At 39.1% G+C, this 12,380-nt stretch overlaps 1 protein-coding gene across 2 annotated transcripts in view; it reads left to right on the top strand.

Annotated features, from left to right (window-relative positions):
* Nucleotides 1-12,380, top strand: part of UBAC2 (UBA domain containing 2) — a 164,850-nt gene that overhangs the window by 112,955 nt on the left and 39,515 nt on the right. For both annotated transcript variants that reach the window (XM_070471457.1, XM_070471459.1), the window contains one exon: nt 11,340-11,585. In XM_070471457.1, coding sequence (XP_070327558.1) covers nt 11,340-11,585 — 246 coding nt within the window. The remainder of the gene's footprint in view (nt 1-11,339; nt 11,586-12,380) is intronic.

Genomic DNA, 12,380 nt, shown 5'->3' with positions numbered 1-12,380 from the left:
TTTTATGTTCTACTTATTTCACTTAACATGCTATTTTTGAAATCCATTTACCTTTGATTACTGTTTTATTCCTTGTTACTGTAAGTATCAATCCCTGGTATGTTACACCACAATTTGTCTGTTCACTAGTTGGTGAATATTTGGGTTATATCCAGGTTTGATTATGAGTAATGTTGCTGTGAAAATCTGTGTACACATTTCTGTGTGGACATAGGTTTTTACTTCTCTTGGGTAAATGCCTAGAAGTAGAATTGCTGGAATTTATCATTTGAAAAATACATGGTACCATATTATTTTACAAGGTGGCTATACCGTTTTGCCTTTCCACCATCAATACATGAGCGTTCCAGTTCCACCATCTCCTTGCCAGCACTTGGCATTGTTAGCCATTTTAATTTTAATCATTCTAGTTGGTGTGCAGTTTTATCTTGGGGTTTTAATTTGTGTTTCTCTAATTACTAGTGATTTGAGCATCTTTTCTTATGCCCATTTTATATTCTGTGTATAAGCCCTTTGTTGAATATATTTTATAAAAATTTTGTGCCAGTCTGTGGCTTGCTTCTTTGTTTCCTTAACTATTTCTTTCAATAAGCAAAAGTTTTAAACTTAATTAATTCAGTGTTTCAGTTTTTTAAATAGTTTGTGCTTTTGATATCTTATTTAACAAATACTTGCTAATCTGATGTCACAAACATTTTGTCCTGTGTTTTCATCTAGAATGTAATAGTTTTTGCTATTACATTGAGGTCTGAGATCCAATTTGAGTGTAATTTTTGTGAAGTTAGGGATTGAGATGTACTTTTTTCCCACACAAATGTCTAGCATTATTCCATCAATGTTTGTCAAAAAGACTTCTTGTTGTATTACCCTGGTTCCTTTGTTGAGAGTCAGTTGACCAGTGTGGGTCTGTTTCTTGACTTTCTTTTCTATTTCAGTGATTTATATGTGTATTCTTATACCAGTACCACATTGTTTGAGTACTTTTGAGTATGGTAAGTCTTAAAATCAGGTAATGCAAGTATTTCAGCTTTGTTCATCCTTTTTCAAAGCTGGTTAATCTATGTTAGGAACTTTGATTTTCCATGTGTACTTTTAAATTAGCTTGTGATTTTCTTCAAAAAAGGAAAAAAGTTAAAATTTAACCTGAGATAGCACTGAAACTATAGATCAGTGAAGGAAAGATAGCCATTTTGATGATTTTAAAAATATGGCCACAAATTATTTTGTATTTCAAGAAATGGAACTTAATTCCCCTCCTTCTAGAATGTGAGCTCTACTCAGCAATTCACTTACAATGAATAGAAAATGGCAGAGATGATGGAGTGTGACTCCAAAGGGTGGATCACAAAAGACATACTGCTTCCATATTGTTCTCTCTCAGATCACTCATTCTGGGGGAAGCCAGCTGCCATGTCACAAGGGTCCTGAAGCAGCCCTGTGAAGAGGTCTACATGACAAAGAACTATGGCATCCTGGCAGCAGTCAGCACTAATCTCCCAGTTGGGTTTTGAGCTACCTTAGAAGCTGATTCTTCAACCCCAGTCGAGACTTCAGATGAACATAGGTAGGATGACATCTTGAATGCAGCCTCATGAGAGACCTTGAGCCACAACCACCCAACTAAGCAGTCCCTAGATTTCTGACCACATAAACTGTATGTATATTAAATTCATATTGTTTTAAGCCACTGCATTTGGGATAATTTGTTATTCAGTAATGTGTAACTAGTACAACTATTTTAATAATATTGGGTCTTGCAGTTTATAAACATAGTATATGTCTACTATGGAATTTTTTAATTCCCCTTTTTAATTTTGAAATTTTCAATGCATAGGCCCTATACATCTTTCATTAAATGTATTTCTAATTATTTGTGAGGTTTTGATGCTTTTTTAAATGGAGTTTTGTCGCAAATGTTTGTTGCTAGTACATGGAATACAGTTGATTTCTGTATATTGTTATTGTATCCTCTAGGATACAATCGCAATTTATTTATTTATTTCTGTGGATTCTTTAGGATTTCCTACATATTAATATATGATCAAGTCATCAGGAAATATATTTGGTTTATGTTTTCTTTCTTCCTTTCTGATCTGTGCATTTTATTTTTCTTGCCTTATTTCACTAGCTAAAACCTCTAATATAATGTTAAATAAGAGTGGTGAATAGACATCCTTGTCTTGTTCCTGGTCTTAGAAAGGATTGAGTTTTTCCCTGTTGAATCTCTGTCTGTAAATGCATAAGTTGTTCTTGATATTTAAATTCATTTTTATTATTTTTAGTCCAATGTAAGAAACAAATTTTAACACAAGCCTATTTACTTCTTAATTTTAGTTTTTTGAATCAGTTTATGAAAGTGGATATAATTATAAAAGGGGACAGTCTCCTTGTTGAAAGGGATATTAAAAGGTATTTACATTTTAGTGTTTGATTAAGGCTTTTTGCCACCATGTACTAGAGACTGTAGCTGTCTCCCAGTGTATTTTTTCCTTAGTTACAGAACCTTCATCTCATTAGGGGCAACTGGGCCTCCAACTAAAAGATCACGTTTTCGAGTTGCCTTTGCACCAGGTCTAGCTGTCAAGCTAAATCTTGGCATCCTGGCCAGTGAACAACAAGCATACTTACTGGCAGGACTTCTAGGAAGTCTCCTTAAAGTAGCCTTTTGTGTGTGAGGAAAGTCTGTAAGCCAGTTGACCCAAGAACAACTGAGATATCTAACTTGTTCAGTGAGACCAGACACCACCTTAAATCTCCATTTTTTTGAAGGCAATTAAAAATTACAATTCCAACAGCCCACAAACAAACAAACAAAAAACTGTAGAAAGCAATTAAAACTACGTTCAAAGAGCCACTTTTTTCAGCGATTCAACTGATTATGCTTACGTAACACCCAAGACTCATACTACTGTACTACAGATTGGTTTTCACAGCAATAAATCTTGTTTTTTGTTTATGATTCCACTCAACAAAGGGCCTGCAGAAGTGATTTATAATTTGGGTATTTGGAGATGATACATTTGATGGTTTTTTGGAAAAATTTTTTCACTCCAATGTGCTTCATTATCAAGTGCATATTTAGATTAGGTTCTTGAATTGTAATGTTGATCTGCTGCTTTTTTTTTTTTTAATACGACTGAAAATGTTTTAAAAAAAGAAAAAAGTAGCCTTTTGTCCTTTTGTTCTTCCTCATTTTCTTCTCCCCACTGCCTGGAATGCAGTTAAGATGGTTGGTTTCTCACATGAGAGAGAAGTAAATTTCTGTTGTATTTAAACCACTGGAATTTATAGTTTTCTGCTTCATGCAGAAAACCTCATCCTCTTGATGCATGGTTTTCTGAAAAGAAAAGCTTAGAGCAGCTTTCTAAAACAGTTTTTTAAAAACAAATAATCTATTATTTGTTTAATTAATTCTGTTCCTCTTCTAATTCAAATTCCCACGAGTCAGAAGGATACCCAGTGTTTTAAATAGATAGTTCAAAATAATAATTAAAAATAAAAGAGAGCTATGGAAATAGATACTTCACAATAATAATGAAAATGAAAAGAGAGCTATGGGAAATTCATTTGAATCACTTTTGTACTTGACAAAGAACAAGATAGCAAGGCTCTTTCAATAAGGGCTAAAGCCACTTGATTCAGTCATGAAAAGGACAGTCATTTCTCTTTTTTTTTTTTGGTAGTAAATTAAAATTTTATTACAGACATTATTTAAAATTGAGTGTTTCTTTAAAGAGCATCTCAAACACTTTTTGATATATTAAGAAGCTATAACATCAAAGTTTTGATAACGAAAGTGATCATGGTTTGTTTTTGTTTTTGTTTTCATTTATTTTTATTAGTTGGAGGCTAATTACTTTACAATATTGTAGTGGGTTTTGTCATACATTGACATGAATCAGCCATGGGTTTACATGTATTCCCCATCTCGATCCCCCCTCCCACCTCCCTCTCTACCCAATCCCTCTGAGTCTTCCCAGTGCACCAGGCCCGAGCACTTGTCTCATGCATCAGTCATTTCATAATTAATCACAAATGGCACAAATAATTTTGGGCATTTCTGATTTGTGTGCATATTCTTTGCATAATCAAATAAGTAATTTCCTTCCTTCTTTCTTTAGCATTTTCAGTGAAGAAGGAATAGGAAAATGGATGCTTCATTAGAGCAGGAATTTTCTTTGTCTTGTTCCCTGCCTTTAGAACACAGCCTAGCACATAATAGAAGTTCAGTAAGCATGCATTGAATGAATAAATGAGGCCTCAGTGGACCTGCTTTCTTCAGGACTTGAGTGAATATGAAGTCTGTGTGAAGGGGTCCAGGTATAAAGGTGACGTCTCTTCCCTTGCCTCGTCTTTTATCTTGAGACAATAATGCTTTCTTCCAGGATAACGGCCCCTTGTGTTTTCCTACTGTCCCATTAGATAAATTTCTCAAATGTCGGGACCTCGGTTCACCAGGACCATGGCAGTGCAGTTTGCCAAGTGGGTTTCTGTTCAGCCATAGTTGACTGGAGAAAGAGATCAATAGAAACCTGAGTATTGGTGCCATGTCATGGTTTCTCACCTTTGCTGGCTGTGGTTTCATGCTAGCACTAAACAAGACCAGAGGACAGTTGAGGTTTACTCTCTGTAATCAAGAGAGTTTCACATGGTTCCACCCAGCAAATTAAATTCTTTATCCCCTTTGGCTCAGACTTTCAACTGCAAGAGATCCAGAATGCTCTCTGGTTGCCTGACCCCTGGGGCCCTCTTGCTGGCCAGGATTCCCAGTTCCTACCTCTTGAATGTTCTGGTTCTGGGTGTACCTGGCCTTCATAGACACAACCCACATGGTCCTTCCCACTGTATCTGAGCATCCTAGACCTGTCTCCCAGCCTGCCCAAGACCCCTGCCACTGCTTCACCCCTTGTCATTACGCCTCTCAGCTTGATCCAGGGCTTCTGGGCTCTGCGGACCTGCCAGACCCCTCCCTTAGAATTTCCCCTGGCCTCTTGACATGCAAATCCCAGCAGATGGTCTATTTTTAAAGCCTGTTTTTTTCCACAAACTCTATGGGGTTTCAACCAAATTCTCATTCAGAAGTCCCAATATAAGAAGGGTTCATGAGATAATGAAAATGAAAGTTAAAAGTAATGTGTAAGGTAGTATAGTGAATAAGTATTATTTGTAATTCATAATAATACTCTCTCAAGGCTTTTGGTAGTAATGAGGTATAAACTTAGGTAAAGTTTACTGTGCTTATCTTATCCCCCATCTTCTCCTAGAAGAGAGTGATGTGATTATCACATATTTATAGGAAACTAAATTCTTAAAGCTCTTTATATTTTAATCAATAGTCAATCTAAGAAAAAGATGGAAAATTTTATCTGAGCCAATCTGAGGATTATAACCCAGGAGACAGTCTCTCAGGGAGCTCTGAGAACTGTTTGCAGAGGGAAGGAGGTGACCAGAACATATGTGATGTTGACGAAAGGGTGCATGCAATCAAGAACAGATCTTGGCAGAAGGTTGCTGCTATTTGCAAGGAACAGATAGCTTAGTTAATGACTTTAGTGCTTTTCTAAGTGTGGGAAAATGCCAGACCCTAAGTTGATGACATTTCCTCCTGAAATATCTAGCTGTCTGAGGGCCAGCTCGGTCAGTTTTCCCAGAGCACAGAGTGCCTCACCCTGAACTTTGTTTTGAGTTCCTCTCAGAGTGTGCTATAGGTCAGCGACCACAGTGGCTAGTGATTTGATTCTTGGAGAACTGGCTGGTGGGCAGCTTTCTTCATTCTCTCTCTTCCCTTTCGGTCATAATACTCACTAAGGCTTGGGGGACATTTCGTCACCAGCTTTCCCCAGTGCTCTTGGGAATGCTCGTTCCCAGGTCAGGAGGATTTCATCATTAGGCTACTCAGTGCTGTTACTGAACTAGGCCTTGTTCACAGTAGCCACAAGCCTCTGAACCACCCGTCTTACTGGTGTGTTACGGTCTAGGAAGCGATTCCCTCTTGTTGCTTCTTCCCTTACCTAGACTCACACTGTTGGCTCTTAGAGGATATGCATTTGGTCGGTTTTTTCACGTTGCCTAATCATCATTTATTTTACCACATATTTGGTAATGCAAATAACAAAATCTTGTAAAATAGGCAAGATATAAGTAAAATAAGGTCATAAGTATTAAAGCTATGAATTTCCATTCCACGTGGCCCAGTATCTCCCCAGGTCACTGGACCAGTTTGTTCTGCTTCAATCTCTATCTTTGAGGAGAATGATGTCTTGGCATTGTTCACCTAAGGTGTCTGCATGTACAAGGTTTGTGAGGGTCATTGTGAGCCCCCCACAGGATTGAGTAAAGGGTGTTATCATCTAAGGAGTTGCCTAGCAGGCACCAGAAGGAAAAAGATCGATCTTTGTAGTTGAGCAGGAATTTCTGCTACTGGGGAGAGCTGGGTGACCACATGACAAGGATGCAGAGTGCACAGTAAAGAAGAGGGGGAACAACAAAATGGGCAGAGAAAATTTTATGTTTAAATTTTTCTTGTCTTAACATACAAATTTTTATTTCATCACCCAAAACATTTGACAGTAGCACTTTATTTATTTGATGACTTGAGGTTGTGCTGAGGTACCAGAGGCGTGAACTGGTGGATTCTATGTTTTTGTCATATGGGAGGCATGAACTCAGCACCAAAAAAGTGTGTCCTTTGGCACCTTTCCAGTTTCCTTTAAAAGAATCTAAAAATGACATGTTTTTTGGACCGCTCCCTCACCATTCTCCCGGCAGGCCTTTTTCTATGTGCAGAGGCTTTAAAGTGATCAAAATCAACCAGAATTCTTCCCCTTCCAGAGCATACATTCAGATAAGTAAGCCATAGAATAGCACTTTATGCCAATGAGCACACTTTATCCCTGCCAGAATTTGCAGTCATGCATTTGTTTATTGCTGAGTAGAATGTACTAATTCTTGATAGGCTGTCCCTCCTAAAATCGAACACATGGTTTCATAATTTTATATGTAATGGGGGGGGGATAAATATGGGCAAGAGAATAAAAATCTTTAGCCTTCCTCAGTTCCTTAAAGGAATCTCTGACCTACCCTTCCTGTTAAGAACCACTCCCCCCTTACTAAATTGTGAGCTCCTTAAGTACAGGCATCAATTGTACATTGTCATTATTTTTTTCCTTATTTCTTTTAAGACATATGATTGCAAAAAGCGTGAATAACACAGTTGTTATGTGGGTTCATAATGTATTAGGACAGAAAAGTAGTGCAGTGGATGAGGGTAATGTTAAGTGGAACTGTCCTCTCATAAGTTTCCTTTATTTTACTTGAAGTATTTTGGTATTAATTCTAAGCACCTTGTGTGTGTATTGAAATCCCTAGAGCAAACACAAGAAAAAATGAGATATTGCTTTAAAAATGCCATTGAACGAATTAAGATGAAATACTGAAAAGTATTTGTTTAATGCAAAAGGAAATAAGAAAGTAGGAGCAAAGAACAAAAAACAGTTGAGATAGAACCAAACAGCAGAATTCATCTGTATCAAGGTAAATATATTAAGTGTGAGCAGGGAAACATGCTAATCAAAAGGCAGAGATTGTCAGACTGGATTTAAAAGTGAGAAACTGCCGTGTGCTGTCCACAAGGCACGCTTTAAATGCAGACACACACACACAAAAGGTTGACAGTAAAAGGATAAAGAAAGATTAATATGGAAATAGACATCTGAAGTGGCCATATTAATCTAAGACAAAATAGGCTTTTTTTGTGAGTATTACTGAAAACAAAGAGACTTTATTGTGATAAAAGGGTCAGTGTATGTGAGACTGATAACAGCTTCCACATACACGAACATGTTCCAAATAATCAGGGTTAGAACTATGGGCAAATGGATAAATTCACCATCACAGTTGGATACTTTGAGACTAAAAGAAAAGAAAAGTTAAATTTTTTACTTAATTCAAATCTCAGAATTCTGATTCGTTCAGATTTTTTTCACAGTTTGTGATATTTATGACAACATTTTGCTGTCTTCAGCTGAATCACTGTGCTTTCGCTGTTGCACAATTCCTTTTTCCATCTTCTTTTTTACTCAGACCTTCAGAAAAGGAATCCTTACTTCCTTGCCCCCTCCATGTGACTTTTAGCCTACTGTAGCTTTTAAATTATGAAGTAGATGAATGTATGTTTTCTTTATAATCTAAGTTTTATGTTTCTTACTTAAAAATCCTTTTTCATCCCAGGGCCAAAAAGATGTTCCTTCTATATTTGCGCAGAAAGATGTGCAGTTTCATAAATTACATTTGTGTCCTTAAACCCACTGGGAGGTTTTGTGTGGTTATCAGGCAGAGGGAGCTGGTTTGACTTCTTCCCTCTGTGTGGCCCGTATATTCTTTTCGTGTGTGACATACCCATGTCTGCTGTGTACCAGGTGCCTTGTAATCCCTTGCTCTTTACATCAGTTTGAGACGCTCTAGATAAAGACCTGGGGCTTCCCAGGTGGCACTAGTGGTTAAGAACCCAACTGCCAGTGCAGGAGACCAAAGAGACGCAGCTTCAATCCCTGAGTCGGAAAGATCCCCTGGAGAAGGGCACAGCTCCAGTATTCTTGCCTGGAGAATCCCATGGACAGAAGAGTCTGGCGGGGTACAGATCATAGGGTCACAGAGTTGGACACGACTGAAGCGACTTAACACATAAAGACCACCCTGTTTTGCTTACTCAAACTTTATAGCATACTCTATAATCTGATAGGCCTCAGTATGCTTCCCTGAAATTACCTCATCTATCCTGTACCCTTTATTCTTTATTTTTAAATCATTTTATTGTGATACATAACACACACCAAAGTGTCCATAAACTCTTTAAGTGTCATGAAGCCAAACAAATCACAATGAAGCGAGCGTGTATGGATTTATTGGCTGGGAAGTGCATCTAGTCAGGCCTACATCCTGCTGAAAGATTACCGGTAATCAAAAAGGGCAGAATCTCAAGTTCATTTTAGTGCTTCACTTTTTACATGAAGGTGCAGGAATCTGAGGTCATTGAAAGTGCTTCCTGAGCTGTGCATCTGACCATCTAGGGACCTGTTTATCTGAAGCAAAGGGTGCCTCCTCCTGTGTTTTCATCCTGAACTTTCCCCAGGGTGCGCCGTCAGTGGATGACTGCCATGGGCTGTGACTTCACCCCTGTGTAATGAGCTGTTTTGTTCTTTTTTTTTGTTCATGCTTTTAAGGATTTCTTTCTCTGACTCTTATGGAGCTAGATGTACATTTCATTTTATTATCTTTCTTGGGACTCTTGCACTTTCAGTTTGAGTATTTGTATTCTTTGTTCATTCTGGAAAACTCGGTTATTATCTCCTGAAACAAAGTCTTCTTCTTCATACATTTCCTCAGTGGTCTTCTTTTGGAAGCTCCGAGGACGTCCACGGAGGGCCTCTGTGTCTGTCTGGAACCCCCACCGTGTGAAGCCCAGGTGTCCCCTGAGGGCCTGCCCTGCTGAGCCCTCGCCTCCTCCCTGCAGAGGAGACGGGTTGCTTCTCGCACTGAGTCCTCTGATCCTCCCCTTCACTCCCACCTTCCTCTCTCATCTGTCCGGGGCCCCTCTCCCACCTGTGGATTTACCCTTCCTCGTGACTGCTAAGTGCGTTTTCCATTTTGTTAGTGTGGTTGAGGATTACAGATGTTCTCTCGTTGCACTGAATCTGAAGCTCGTTTCTGTTTTCGTTTTCTTTGTTGTTTTGTACAATTCACGAAGGAAGTAGCATGGAAATTATTGAAATCAAAAGTCCTTTTCCATTCGCCCTTTAGCCTCCTCCAGTCTGTCTGTTGCTCCTACCACTGCACCAAAGTTGGTTAGTTTTGCCAAATCCAGTAGTCATTTTCCTCTCTCTGTCTTATGTGAACTCTGAGCTGCATTAGACATAGCTAGCTTCAGCAGTACTAAACTCTCCTAGTTTTCCTTCTTACTTGCAACCCCTTCTCAGATTGCTTCACCGGCTTCTCCTCCTCTGTCCTTCCACAAAATACTGGCGTACCCCAGGTTCAGTCCAAAGTCTTCTTCTCTCCTCGGTAGTATGCCCTCACCCTCCTATTATCTCTTCTAGTTCTCATGCTTTAAATGCAGTCTGATACCACTGACTCACAAATCGTTCTCTCTGCTAACTTTTCCCTTGAGTTCCAGAATTTTGTAGCCAATAACCCACTTGACAGCTCCACCAGGATTTCTCACAGATACTCCTGAATTCATTCTTGCATTGCCTTTGCCATTTTCTCTGCCTGAAAGGTTTTCCTCCAGTTCATCAAATCACTAGGACCTCATTATCCTTAAGAACTCTGCTCAAGTGTCACTTCCACCTGAGCAAAGAAGGTCCCTGCTTCAAGTCGCCTTACTGTAATTCCTTCACAGATCTTGTCCAGAATCGTTTTATGTGTTTGCTTGTTTATTGTCTGCTCTCCATATTGACCATGACTGTCAGAGTAGGGCTTTATGTCTTCTGCTCTATTTTAAGTGCCTAGAACAGCACTGGTATGTAGCAAATTCTCAATAGATTTTTGCCTAATTAGGTAATTTTATTAATAGAATATTAAAGTGTACTTTTCTCTTATTAGAAAGTTATCAAACTTGCTCTAATTTGATATGAATAACTTCTTATCCTAAGAATCAGATTCACAGAATTGAAGATTTCTCTCTAACAAAGGAATAGCCATTCTCACGTTTATCTGGAAAACCACAGGGACTCTAGATTCCTTACCATGTAAATTGCCTTAAAGATGAAAAATAGGAAGCAGAACTGTGCATTGTTAACTATTGGCAAGGATTTCTAAATCTAGGAAAAATCCATACTTGATAAATTTATTAAAATACTATATACATTTTAGATCATCTTTATTTTCTGATAAAGGTATGTCTGGGTCACATCACTGACTGTCAGGGTTGTTTTATGCCAGTATCTCTCTCTAATGGCCATCTGCCAATAAAAGTAACCACAGAATTAGTACAGTGTGAAAGTGTCTTGATAATCAGATATTTTATGGCTTTTTTTTTTTTAAAGACAACATGGTTTTTAAGTATGCTGCCAGTACTTTCAAGTGTTAAATAGGATTTTGCTGTCTCTTCTAACTTACTAAAAACACATTTGTTTACTGAGGAGATTCAGTTTTTTGTTGGTGTGGTTTGTCCTGCTTAGTATCCTGCAACTTGGTAGGCATTCTGGTTTTCACCTCACCCTACGAAAGTGAAGGAAAAAACACCACCTGAAGTATTTCATGGTCACTAATTTCTGTGTCAGGTATGTTCCCTGAAAACTTCACGACCTGTCAACAATGCGGTTGGTCTCGTTCTCTTCTAGGTTTCTGGAATCTGCTACAACAGCAGGATGCTGCAAGTCCACGAGGTGCTGTATGTGCCCAGTTGGATGGCCAAGTTCTGCGCTTGGACCCTGGAGCCCCTGTTCTCATCCTCGGAGCCCACCAGCGAGGCCAGGGTCGGGATGGGGGCCACCGTGGACATTCAGAGGCAGCAGAGGATGGAGCTGCTGGACAGGCAGCTGATGCTGTCACAGTTTGCACAAGTGAGGCGGCAGAGACAGCAGCAGGTAAACGATAACAATCACAATCGAAAGTTGGGAAGGACTCAGGGGCCTGCCTGAACATCTCCTCTGAGACTGTACACATCGAGACCACATGTCATTCCTCTGCATTGCATTGTGGATATCTTGGCACGTTTCCAAGGTCCCTGATCGTGGCTATTCTTAGTGTTTTCTTTGAAAGGTAAAAAAATAAGTAACTTGCCACTGAAAGACTGGTCAAACTGGACATTGTCGCTCCACTTCCAATAGATAAGCATGATTTCTTAGAGAAACACCAACCTAGTTAACAAGACGAAATATTTATCTGTTTTTATCATCTTGTAAAAGCCACAGTGTCTTCCTGTTAAAATGCTTATTATTGTATGCTCTGGAGTAAAGAGCAGATAGCAAACTTCTTGATTTTCCTGGTTGAAATGGAGAGACTATGAAGGTAATAGAAGTTCAAGGAAATAGCCAACAAGTTGGTCAGATAAATGCTGGGTTTTCTCAGCCTTGTCATTAATCATCAGGAAATACTGAGCATTTATCCACAAAAACGTCTCCGTCCGAACAGTGTGATACCACACTGGTGTTCCCAGGGTTACTCTCAATCAAGCTGATCCTTCTTGGGCACTTCTGTGATCCAGCACCCTGCGCTTGTCATTTCCCGTCTCTGTCCCCTTTACCCTCTGGGGTATGAGAATGTTCTCTCCCACATCACCTGCCTGCATTGCGTGTGCGAAGTCAGTCTTCATTGCATGTGGTCTAGAAAGTGATGTCAGCTGTGACGTCCCTGGACGTCAGTGGAGAGCAAGGTCCCAG

Source organism: Odocoileus virginianus, chromosome 8, assembly GCF_023699985.2.
Source record: "Odocoileus virginianus isolate 20LAN1187 ecotype Illinois chromosome 8, Ovbor_1.2, whole genome shotgun sequence".
Lineage (NCBI taxonomy): Eukaryota > Metazoa > Chordata > Mammalia > Artiodactyla > Cervidae > Odocoileus > Odocoileus virginianus.
Note: the sequence above shows the minus strand (reverse complement) of the source record. Positions and strands in the feature narration are given on the sequence as shown.